This window comes from Lineus longissimus, chromosome 1 (assembly GCF_910592395.1).
Source record: "Lineus longissimus chromosome 1, tnLinLong1.2, whole genome shotgun sequence".
NCBI classification, from domain to species: domain Eukaryota; kingdom Metazoa; phylum Nemertea; class Pilidiophora; order Heteronemertea; family Lineidae; genus Lineus; species Lineus longissimus.
Window position 1 is genome coordinate 4,416,589 of NC_088308.1, and position 12,769 is coordinate 4,429,357.

Genomic DNA, 12,769 nt, shown 5'->3' on the forward strand with positions numbered 1-12,769 from the left:
ACAGCATATCAACCTAGTTGTGACTGTCTCTGTCTCATTGAGTTCATAGCATTATTTGAAGGATGAACCATACCATAGTCTGTGTCTTCCCAGACTGTTTCAAACCTGTCGGGCCGGCATGATTGAAACAATGTCACTGATCCGACATTGCTTTGGATCTGATAAGGATCGCTCGAGGTCAATCATGTGATGCCATTTGCAAAGAACATTTACTTGCATAATATTGCATATATTTGCTTCTTTATGCTGTTATATACTAAGAATATCAGCTGCCAGTTGTGACGAGAGAATTCAGAAGAATTTGCTACAGAGGCTGCACCTTGGTCTCAAAAAGACCTTGTAAATGTACGGCATGGTTGTGACCAGTTCGGATTAAGTCTGTGCAAAGGCTTCATCCACATCAAACTCAGGTCAAGGCGGTAGCAAACTTGCCATTTGGGCTACAGGTCCATTTCCCCATCAACCAATTCTTATGCTAAGACAGTACTACTGTATACACCTGCAAGTTGTCCTCCAATTCTAGCCACAATCTAAAAGTTTTTAAGGCTGGCTCCAAAAGCTAGCCGATTGGGCAGCATATTGCGTCCAGGCTCCAGCTGGCTGCCACATTGCATCACCAAAGAGATTTGGCCTGGTTTGCTGACAATACATTGACAAGGGTTTTCCCATCCGACGTCATGGAATTAGCCCCTCCACCTAAGGCCAACATCTTCGTGACTTGACGTCTCTCCCAAGGTATTCCGCAATTTCGTCCCCTCAGTATATCATTGTTGGTGATTGCTCTTCAAAAAACAGGAAACACAAAATAAACATTGTTCTAATAATCTCTAGATTATTTTATTGCTTATGTAATCTGCATCTGATTGACTTTACAAAAATATAACATCATAAGGATTATGGTAACCATAGCATGCACAAATAAACCTGTTAGAAAATAACTGATGTACATAAAAAACCATAAAAATCTTATTATGTATTGTCAATTCTCCCTTGCAAGGAGGTCTGTGGACGGATTTGCAGCAAGTAAATAAGACGAATGAAAAAAAGGTAAATGGCATAAAGGTCATAGCAAACCATAAGTGAGTTGTGTCGCTTTCTGCAAACTGTGAAATGCATAACCCATAAGCACATGTCCAATCATGACAACTCAACAGCTTTAACCTAAAACAGATGAGACTGAATTTACAAATGAAAAGTACTTTGACGAGAAGTGTGTGGAGCTACAAGTTTTGAAGTGTCACTGGAAAGAGCACTACTGACATAACTAAATCTAGGTCCTTACCCCCTCAATTTTGAACCCCCCCCCCCTCACATTCATGCAAGTCCCCCTTAGATATGTACTACTGGTAAATAACTAACCCTAGCCCTCACCAATCAAGTGTATTAATCAGCACGCCATTAAAACATGTTTCATGACACATAATCTATGATTCAGCACTCATGATTGTTTCAGACTTTACCCACCCCACAACTACCCCAGTAACTTCAAACATTCAAAAACTATCACAGCAGTTTAGAGTATCACAGATTTGCAAGCAAAACAAATAGGCCTGCATGACATTCTCAAAAATAAAGAAAAAGCTGTAAACTCCCTTATATTTGCAGCCCTGGCCTAGTGAAGGCTTCTTAGATTTGACATGTTACAAACTGTAATGCCTGCAAAAAATGGATTTTCCAAAGAGAAAACTACATGTACTAGGTTGATAATTTTCACTAAGTTATTAGCTTTTGGCTCAAGCGAAAAAGGAGTTTACAGTGTATCTTTTGGAAACCATTCACTACACCGTGCAAACTAGCTGGTGGTACAACAATGAAATTTTACCATGCAAATGAGCTTTCGTAAGGCACATCCATGAAATTGCTCTGTGGTAGCACATCAAATTGAAGTTTGGCATTGTCTTGTTCTTCTCAACAGTGTCCATTAATAAACCTCATCACCGGAATGCAACTGTCTCTAATTCTAACAAACGTGCACTCATCGATGACATCAGATTCATCATCCTACTTCCGCCTTGCATTGAAATGCATTGCAAATATTTACAAGTTAACACAAGCCCAACACAATTCATGATATGTCAGGAATACATCCATAACGCTCTATGCCCTGAAACTGCAATTGAAGCTTTGATTGATTCAATCAAGCACTGTTGCCATTTGATAAGCATTTGAGGAGTTTCATCGAAAAACATCATTACTTCTCTCTTCACTTCACACTTAACACAGGTTTACGTCCTTTAGCCTTCTTTAACCAATTCTTCCTCTTCAGCTTTTCTTCATTTACCTCCCTCTCCAGGTGTTGCTTAGCATAAAGATCTTGAATACTCGCCAAGTACTCTTTCTCTTGGTTGAATGTCCGCAGTTTGAACTCGGCATGGGTTCGCATTGGATCATTACAAGCACTGGTTTTGCCCAAGGCCGGTTCACTCCTTGATCGATTTACGAGTTGAATTTTTGTTTTTGCTCGGGCCCTTATCTTCTCCATCATATCTGGTGGGTACATCAACATTGGGACAAAGCTGAGTTCTGTTGCAGTGGTTTGATTGCCGTGATAATCCTTTCTTCTCATCACTGGGGCACTTGCACTACTCTGCTCCGTACAGGAGCTAACTGCCCGGACTCCTCGATGCGGCAACACAGCCGTATGGGGACGAGGTTTGCGATCAATATTCCCATCCACATCTCTCGTTCTGGTACACACGCTAGCAGTATGGGGGCGTACAATCCGACCTTTTGGTATACTTGATTTGACAGTCCTTGGGTGTACGCTTTTATACCCCGAGACAGGCGATACGGATGAAACCATGAATCCAGTGGTATAATTTTCAACCACAGGTACCCTGGGTGCCTTTGGTAAGCCAGGAGGGCCGCGAGATCTAAAACTACTTGACTTTGACGCTATAGTCGTAGCATTATCTGACATAATACCACTCTCAGATTTCAGATCATCCAGATTCATCTCCTCAACAGGAATTTTTACCCTCGGGTCAAATTTTGGCGGAGATGAATTTGGACGATTTCTGTTTGTCCCATGGATCTCCTCACGAATATTGATAGTTGTGTTAACATTGGTAGCATTTGGTTTCAAAGTGTTCTGTATAGCATTGACTGCTAAGTAAATAAAGTCGGGTGGAACAGCAGTGTCCCTCTGTCGAATCTGAGATCGGAGAACCGCCTTGGTCTCCGATAGAGACAGTGCTTTGGATTTCGGCACTAGGGGTTCTTCAAAAGCCCAGGAGATTCTTCGTTTCATGTCAGGAAAGGGGGTAGCGGCACTTGAGTCATCCCCGAAGAGTGTTGGAGCCTGTGAGATGGACACATGAGTCTTTGCTGTCGGTGGCTTAGAACTGCGGTGAGATCTGGTGGGTTTGGTGGGTGCTTTTGAACCAACTGCAGACAGTGCTTTCTCTTCATCACCTTTCTGTGTCTGAGCAGTCTCTGGCCTCATTCTCTCTGGTGCTGTACCTGCTCTGCTCTGGATCATTCGAGCCGCTTCCAGATTTTGGGACCTCAGACTTTTTGCACTGTGAGGCATCTGATTGGATCGATGTGGCAATGGTGAGCCTGGTGGTGGATCATCTTCACGATCGTGGCGCACGATCTTGGTATTCGTTGCTCCTGCCTTCTTCATCCTCTGGGCTCTGATGTAGGGGTACGGCTGCTTTCGAACAGGAGCATCTGAGTAAGATCCATAATGTACCAATGGAGGCATCTTGTCACTCTCTAACGTGTAGTCCAACTCGACCTCTTCAAAGTTCAGCACAAGGAGATTGACCTGAGTATTCACGGTGATCCTGAAAAATATTTGAATAACTAAACATATTTCTACAAATTTGTCTACAATATACCAAGTATCCCAAAAATTACTTGAATGAGTGGTTTTGAATATACTTTAACAAGGTCGGTTGTGGGCGTAGCTTGTCCTCAGATGGGTTGCAAATACCAACTTGGTCATTCTGGTTTTAAAGACCAATGAAAACTCTTGACTCTCAGTTATCAATGTGCTACTTTTCTCATCGTCACTGCCTCGCCTACCTGTTCTCAATCGCCGTGAGTGACCACACGGGATCACTGCGACTGTTCCCTCTCATGATGCGACAACACTGCCCGTTGATGATGTTCCATATCCGGATCCTGCCGTCTGCTGAACCGGTGATCACACGCAGGTGCATGAACTCGAGGCATAGCACTTCCCTGAAGACGGAGGGAAGAACATAAGATAAACATCCTAAATATTTATAAATAAGCATCACAACAAGGAAACAAAATTTGTTGTCAATCTGAGAATGTGACAATGAAAGAAAATTGACCTGCATAAAGTCTCAATTGAAGATATCATGCATGTTCTTGTACTCACTTTTGATGTCTGAGGGCAGTGAGGCATCGATTGTGATTCCCTTTAGCACTCCAGATCAGTGCATAGCCATCTTTAGAGCCAGTTACGATGTGCCACCTATCAAACTTAACAGCCGTCACTTGACCATTGTGGCCTCCCAACACCTGAAAGTATGATTTTGATTGACGGTGAAGTTATGAACCATGAATAGTGAACAGTTTCAATAAGAATCGAATGCAGAGGAACTGAAGTGTGAGGGACTCTATACATAGTGTAACTTCTACCAAAACCTGGGAATCGTTGCAAATAGATCAATTTTACAGCAAAGTGTGTTTCAGTGCTTGGACCTGCAGACTTGAATACTCTGTCTCATTTGCTCTGCTGATCAATCAATAGGCAATAATCAAGCATAATTTGTCACCAAATATTCAATATTCCAAGCACGGAACCACTCAGATTGGTTATCGATTGTCAAGTAATATTTTCTGTTCATGCTTTTACATACTTCCCGCATTTCCTATTCTGATTTAGATGTGAATGGGTTTTCTATTCAGACGGTTGGGAAGGGAATGCAAGTTCATCAGTTTGTAACATTGGCAGGAGGTTACGACCGATCGAAGGCAATACTTCTTTGATCATGTGTGACAGACAAGAAAACTGTGAGAAACAGTCTATGATCGATGAACTAGTGACTATCGTGGGAATATAGCAGTCTAAACAAGTATGGTCATTAAAGAGTGGTCGTCTGTTCCTTAGAACTTGACGATGACAGTTTCAAGCTTTGAAAATTTGGCCCTAATGGAATTCGCTATTAATTTTTGATAATATGAATGGCATGAAATTCACTGCACATTTATTGTATGGAGAAATCTAGCCACCTACCTTGATTAGTTGTCCATTCTTCATGTCCCACACCTTGACTTTGCCATCATCAGAGCCTGAGACACAGATCTCTGCTCCCAGGGCCACAGCAGTCACTGGATGCCTGTGCTTGAATGTTCGGATGCATTTACCAGTCTTTAGGTCCCAAACTAAAAGAAAACAGGCAGTAATGTGATCTGAACATCAAGAAATGTGCAGAATCCATTAACGGTCTTAATAACTTTTTGAATAACATTTAACTTGCAATTACCAGCATGAAACTGGCCATTCTTTTCAAGGGCAAAAGCAGAAAGGGATCCCACTTCAGGCCGATGATTGCATTTGAAACCCTTGTTTAAGTTTCTGTAGCTTACCTTTACAATTATTGTCCTTTGCTCCTGAAACTACGAGATCCTTGTACAATGACAGACACTGGACAGTACCCTGGTGACCACGAAATATCTTCAAGCACTTTCCAGTCTTTATATCCCAGCACCTGTGAGAAGAAAGTTAAAACAAATCCAGTGAAGGTCAACCATTTAAAAAGTAACACCTCGGAACTACAAAAGAAGGCATGAAATGTGACAAAAGTACGTATGGCCTTCTTGGGTAACCCTTCTGTTATCATTGCCTCAAACTCCCTTAGATCCACCCACAGCAAAAAAAGCGTTCTTGGCGCTATGACCTCCGTTCAAGATGACTGCTGCACCGAGGTAAAGATGATGACACCTGGCTTACCTTATACTGGTATCATAACCTCCACTTAGCACAAAGCCTCTCCTCTCGCTCAGATGGACTGCCTTTACTGAGCCTGCATGTCCCGTGATGGTTGGACCAACCTGTTTGCCAGTGTCAGCATCAAGGAGGTGTACCTTCCGGCCAGCGGAACCTGTGGCTATCAGCTGACCACCATCAGTGTGCATAACTCGATGGGCATCTTCTCTGTAAGAGAAGCCGACCAATTTAGTGACACATATTTTGAAAACCACTCCCTCTCTTAGTCTTAGCTTTACCTCCAGCCTGCACAACTTCTTATGGCTTAGACCTTTTCAGAGTAAGGGTCTGTTGGGATTAACTCTGTTCCTTTCAGAAACAGTTATGAATTCAAGCACCAAGCACCTTCAAAGAAATAGCTGCATGTAAAAATCATCTACCCAGGTTTAAAAATGAAAGTTATACTTTGATAATTTGGAGATTTAAGTTTAACTCACTCATTTAAAACGACCATGACGTTATAAGCGCCACAGTACACATTTCTTTCCTCCATGATGACCTTCTTAGTAGAAACGCCGCTGTACGCTGTCTCAAATGACACCTCACTCTTAAATGTCGTGTCGATGACTGCATCATCGGTGTGGATCACATCGTAAGACCCGATATGGACATTCGGCACGAGCACATCGATGTCTTTGGCAAAGTTTGGATTGGCCGATTGAGCAGCAGCACCCTATGTGGAGAAAAGCAATAATATGTTATTATCAGTTGTGACTCACTTTGATGGCAACTTACATACATCAAAACAGTCTTGAAAGAAGCTCACCTTTGAAGTAGGGGTGACAATTCCAATTTTTTGAAAGTTTTCTGCATCAGGATAACAGATTTTGAGATCATGCCTGAATATGAAGACATTCTGTGACAAACACATGGACTTTTGTGGTGAGAGCACAGGTCACCATCTTTGACAGATGACCAACTTGACATTTCATATTGAACATGTGCATAAATCACACACTTAAATAAACCGATGAGATATTCAAAGGCAAATTCACAAGCAGTGAGAGAGCTCAAAGGGTGAATTCGGGAGATATGTTCAAATATGTGAAAATATCATGCATATTTTTTTGAAAAAACTTGAAAATTTCAGCAAGAAAGGTGAAAAATGCAAGACAGAAGATATAAAACTGGGCATACATGTATGTGCTTGATATAAAATACATGAATGAATGTGAAAGCAAAAAGATGTAAATTGTACAGAATGTTCCTCACCCATTGCATCTGTAATCATGGCAAATGAAAAAAGTTATCAATTATCATCATTGTCAAACTTGAGGAGCAACATCCATCCTCCAACTATTATAGATTGTTACTAACTCAATTCTCATCAAAATGATATTCGACCACCTTCTAGCAGTACACTAGGATTTTTAGTTTTTCACAAACCACTTCAGGCAACCCTGGTAGAGCCGAAAACTTCATAATCATATACGATTTCCAGGTATAATCTTTGGTGTCAGACCCTGTCTGTGTGGACACTTGGATCGGAATTTAGATTGTCCATGTAAAATCTGGTATGAAAATCTCCAGCAAAGACATTGAAGTAAATGTCTTTAGCAAATATTTTTTGACATAATCCGCCAATTAGTGTCTGTGTACCATGTCCCCAAGACAATTAAGTACCTCCGCGTGGCCTTAATCTTCTTATTCAATTTGGCAGTCTGAAAGCTCACTATGATAAGCTTATACGTCTGCTTTTGTCACATTCACAATTTCCACAGATGAGTAAAAAATATGAGGATTAAAAAGCTGGAGAAAATAGTTTTGATCTAATCCTCAAATGCTGTTCAATGACAATATTACTGACATGCTTTTATTGATTAGTGGACAGACCTTCGTCTCTAGCGTCATACATTCACTACAGAGTTGAGACTGCACGGTGGTTGAAAGACCAAAACACTGAAGAGGACTTTTCATATCTTTGGAAAGATGAAGGAGCTTTAGCAGTGTCTCACTCACCTGCATGATCATTACATCCTCCCAGAGTTGCTGGTTGACGTAGTACTCTTTCGTTACCTCCTCCGCCAACACACGCCAATACTTAGAGACACACAGACAGTTCGTTAGCGATACTTGATCAAGATAACTCAAGACGTACTTTGAGATATGAACTGGTAAGGCACGGATGATATCCTTGCGTTTCGTGACACCGACAAATGCTTTCGCAGACGTCGGCACAACCATACAAGCAGGGTCAATTGAGCTAACATTTGAGAGGCCATCGTCAATGTCTTCTCCAAAAGATTCCGACCCACTGTCATCGTTGATGATTTCGTCCTCCACATCCTGGTAGTTGTCTGAGAACGGGTCGGTCTTGATTGTCGAGTACCCGACGCTGGCACTGCGTAACATGTCATGTTCTGGATGGTCCTCAGTGTCGTAGGAGTAATGTGTGGTGTCAATACTCCCCGCTTCTGTATAGTTGGCTGAAAGAGAGATATATTACATTTTGACAGGACTGTTAGCAGAAATATGTAAGGAAGGATATATTCACATTTACACGATTTTTCATTATTTGATAAGTGGTTTGGTTGTTTTCTTGCTGTCTTGTGCTTTTTTGGCCTATCAGCCCAATTTGAGGTCGCATGGGCTACCAAATTGGCACAGGGCTTAATTTTGAACCTGCATAAATGATAGTTCTTACTCTGAGCATGTATGAATTGAATTATTCATGTTGACTGTGTTGATACTGGCACAGTATATGGCTACAAAATCAAAAAACTTTTACACTTGTTTTTGTTATAGATCCCATTTTGATGAGTTTCTTTTCAACATCGCAATAGTTTAGGAATGAGCTGACTCTGACCGACGAACTTAAGACCAGGACTTAAAATTATTTTGCTAGACTATGCCCTGTGCTTAGGTCATAACACCATAACAATTTCAGGGCCTTTAATATCTTAATCCCTGACTGAAAGACCTGGATTAGGGATCTAAGTTCTGATATGGGCCATTCTTAACACAAAAAACATTCACTTGGGGTGGAAAAACAAAATACGACATCATTAAGCGCACTATGGGGTCAGTGTTTATTCGAGAGTCGAGCATTTATAGATTATGCTAAGAGTATGTTAGCACAATATCTTGACATCATAGCTGGGGAAATGACTCGGTGAATTTTCTGCGAACCAACAAATGAACTGCCGCAGCTGTGCAGGAGGACGATTCTACTTAAATCTCTGCCCAGTCAAACCCTTCTAAAGATATGTTGGAAGGCATTGTATTGTATTCTGTGACAATTTAGTGACAGATCTTGATTGTCTTGAGCCTTGAATCAATCTCCCTCACAGCGGTCATTTTGTCCAACTTACGAATATCATTATCTGAAGGATTTCCATTTGATTATGATAGAATAACAGCTCTGTACCATAGCAACACAATCAAAACATGCCGAGTTTTGTCTGCAGGGGTCTGATTTGAGTTGATTTTCTTGGTTCATGATCTCATAGTCACACAAGAGAGAGTCTACAATTATCTTTAACAGTGATTGTTCTGAATTAAAGAGATAGTGATCCATCCTCTGTTGTTATTTTTCAAATCTATTTCGCCCAGATCAAATGCCTTTGACCACGGCTACACCTTATGTCTGGTGGACAGCAAATCCTCCAACAAACGAATACATTTACAACCAGGATATCATGCATGAAGGTTCCACATGAGATGCCTTTTTCAGACGTGCCAGAAACTACCATCAATTAATAGACCAACACTCCACACATTAAGTGGTTGTCCTCAAATTATTGATGTTCAAAAGCCTGCAGAAAAGGATGTTCTGAAAGGCACAGCCAGCAGTTTTTGAATGTTTCTCGAATAATGCAGGTCATTTATTACCGAGTCAAATAAAAACTGAAACATGAAAACATGGATGGGTTTTCTTGTAGTCTTTCAATATCTGACCCTAATCTACTCCAAAGGTTAGCAATTAGCCATTGATGGGAAGTGTTCCCTAAAGGGATGTCATAAAAGATTGGCTTCTGATATTCAGGTCAAGTTTCTGAAAGAAAGATGACTGCAGGGGTTATAGTCAGTGTGTCTATAGGATAGGATTAGGAACATTTAGTTACAAAAATTCAGCATAAGAAGTAAGAGTAAGACTTTCCCTTGAATCGAAGCAAAAGATACCAGGGAGAGATAACACTGGGTTTAAAAATCCGACTAGAGAGAAATGCCGTGACCAAAGTTTGTTCCTCAATATAGTCAATAGGAAAGATGCCTGCTATTAAGTGGGTACCACTGTATTTTTCTTTGCCTGGCCTGATTGCACAGTGCGATTCTATTCAATGAGAAAGTATGGATCGCAAGTGAATAAATCATTTACCGTGATTGATCCTGTTTGAAGTTTGGGTATCAGACCATAATGGTGAAATCATTATCGGGTTTGAGTTCACATATCAGTCATGAATAATTCAAACACTTATAATGTCATGCATAGCTATACAATACAATATGACTTGATTATTCTGCATACGATCATAAGGTACTCCCCAAGACAGGAGTAATTTGTCGGCAGGAGTTAAAACCACAGAAATAACAGGACTACATCTTTGGAGAGCAAGCGTAAAAGACAATGAGAGCAGTTTTATGAGAGACTTTGCTGTAATCCATGGGTATGATGAGACCATGCAACTTTGCATGTCACAAAGAATTAGTCGAACAAAGAGGAAAACGATTTGAGGTAATGAGAGAGTCTGTTTGAGGCCACAAAAACCACAATGCATGTAGCAATGTCTACTATGAAATTTTTAAGGATTATTTTGCACCTCTACCAAACACCTCTCCACTTGGTCTAAATTTGTGAATTTAAAAACTTTATCTAAACAATTCTGCCTACATGTATGATTAGTAAAATAAATAAGTATAATAGACCTCTTGAAGACCCATAAGTTATATTTCATTTGTCTTTGTCATACAAACCTAGTCTGCTTGTCTCGTGAATGCCTCTTGAAGGCAGTCAAAAATGCTGACTATTTCAACATTGAAATACCAGAGAATCTATCTCAGATAGTGTAAAACAAGGTCTGTCAATGTTGTAAATAGGGAATTGCCCAGGAACAGCATGATTAGCACAAAGTTTTTGTTTCATTTTTGGAATGAAAAAGAAAAAAATGATTAAGATTGCTATTTGACATGAAAGTGAAAGGGAACTTCCATTCTATCATTCCATGATCTTTAACTTAAGGGACACAGGGCCATTCTCTCCTCTGAGGTTCTGGACAAATGAAATAGATTAGTCCCATTCTTTTTTCTCAAGGCTATAGGAGGTAATGCCTTGGGGTTACCCTATTTTTGTAAGATTCATTTTTTGCTCTATTCTAGACAAAAGTCTAGATAATAGTGAAGTGTTATCAATAAATCTTCAAACTGAAAAGTCATCACACTCAAGAGTAAAATACCTACCAAAAGAAATGCTAGCCTTCTTCTCAGATATGAGAAGAGTCTTTGCTTGCTGGGCAATACTGTAGAGAAGATGTTGATCGCAGTCCTGCATAATTCCCATCATGAAATTACACTTGGTCCAATAGTTAGCTTGTCTGAACCAGTCAAACATTTGAGACAGCTCATTTTCTAACTCTGCAAGATTTAGCGCTCTGTCTCCGCTGACCGTTGGTTGATCACCGTCAACAGAGGGTTGCGTTCTTGAGCGTGAATATGTGAAATCTTTGTTAGTCAATGGCCGCAGAATACTCCAGATATATTCCAAGAGATCCACACTATGAAATCGACGGACAAGTCCCAAAGTGAATCTCCTCTGTGATTGCGTCCCCAATCGAGGGAACCACTGTTTTGCTTGGTTAAGTTTTTTTACCAATCGACATGACTCGCAATCTCCACAAGTCAATGCTTTGTCACTTTCAACACAGCGAAGTTCAAATGCCTTTCCAATATTGAACTCGAAAGGTTCACAGTTTCTACTTGGATGTTTCATTTCAGCAGTCTGAGCCTGGTTGATTTGACAAACTTCAATCATGATGGCTGATGAAGTAAAATAGCTTACACTTTTAGGAATGAGAGAGTGATAAGTGATATGATAGAAATGTGTTCAAAATCATTTCATCACAATACATACGAATTTCTTGAGGTAAGTGCCTGCAACTTGTGCATCATAATTTGAAGGAGTTGGAAAGACACTCAGTTTAAAAACACCCAAAAAAAGAGTATCCTATAACGATGCTGCACTAATGTTTTGATATAATTCATCGTGAGAATGTTATCCTCCTCTTCATGAATTGATAATAACTATGACACCATCCACGTTATCTTGCGGTCGGCCCTTGATCCTTGCTCGACATTGTCAACTCAACAAATCAACAAGGGTCCTGTTGTCCTCCTCCCATCAGAATCCCCACAAACGGTACACAGCACAAACCGTGGTCACATAGCCTACAGTAAACCCTTATCACAACTTAGCAATCGTTCCTAACCAATGCCAATGACCGTCTAGATCAATGTGGCACCGATTACTATTCAAAATGGCAGGCTATTGAAATCTCTGGTCCCCAAGGTGACGTTTGTTTACACACATTGTGTTTGCACAATTATCTAAATTGCTGATCAAATAACTCTCACTAAGGCCTCGTTTGGCAATCTATACTCTTATTGCATGCTCAGATATCAACTACCAGTGGTAGTTGTAGAGATTCGACGAATAAAACGGGGCAAAAAGTCATTCTAAATGAATGAAATCGTGTCAAAAATCGAGTGACAAATCACCCTCTACAGGGTGTTTCAGCACAACTTGGGAGAAGCAGTCATTCACTTCCGGGTTTTCATTGCTTCTCGGACTGCAACAAAAACGTCTTA

At 40.5% G+C, this 12,769-nt stretch overlaps 1 protein-coding gene across 1 annotated transcript; it reads right to left on the minus strand.

The window, feature by feature from the left end:
• Positions 1 to 1,342: 1,342 nt before the first annotated feature.
• LOC135485934 (F-box and WD repeat domain containing protein 10B-like) lies at positions 1,343 to 12,672 on the minus strand. The gene is made up of 9 exons (XM_064768332.1): positions 11,366 to 12,672; positions 7,928 to 8,394; positions 6,406 to 6,641; positions 5,933 to 6,136; positions 5,569 to 5,690; positions 5,216 to 5,364; positions 4,355 to 4,497; positions 4,033 to 4,191; positions 1,343 to 3,791 (listed from the first exon to the last, which is right to left on the minus strand). Exons 1-9 carry the CDS (start codon positions 11,934 to 11,936, stop codon positions 2,204 to 2,206), a joined length of 3,639 nt encoding a protein of 1,212 aa, XP_064624402.1. The 5' UTR covers positions 11,937 to 12,672; the 3' UTR covers positions 1,343 to 2,203.
• Positions 12,673 to 12,769: the final 97 nt, after the last annotated feature.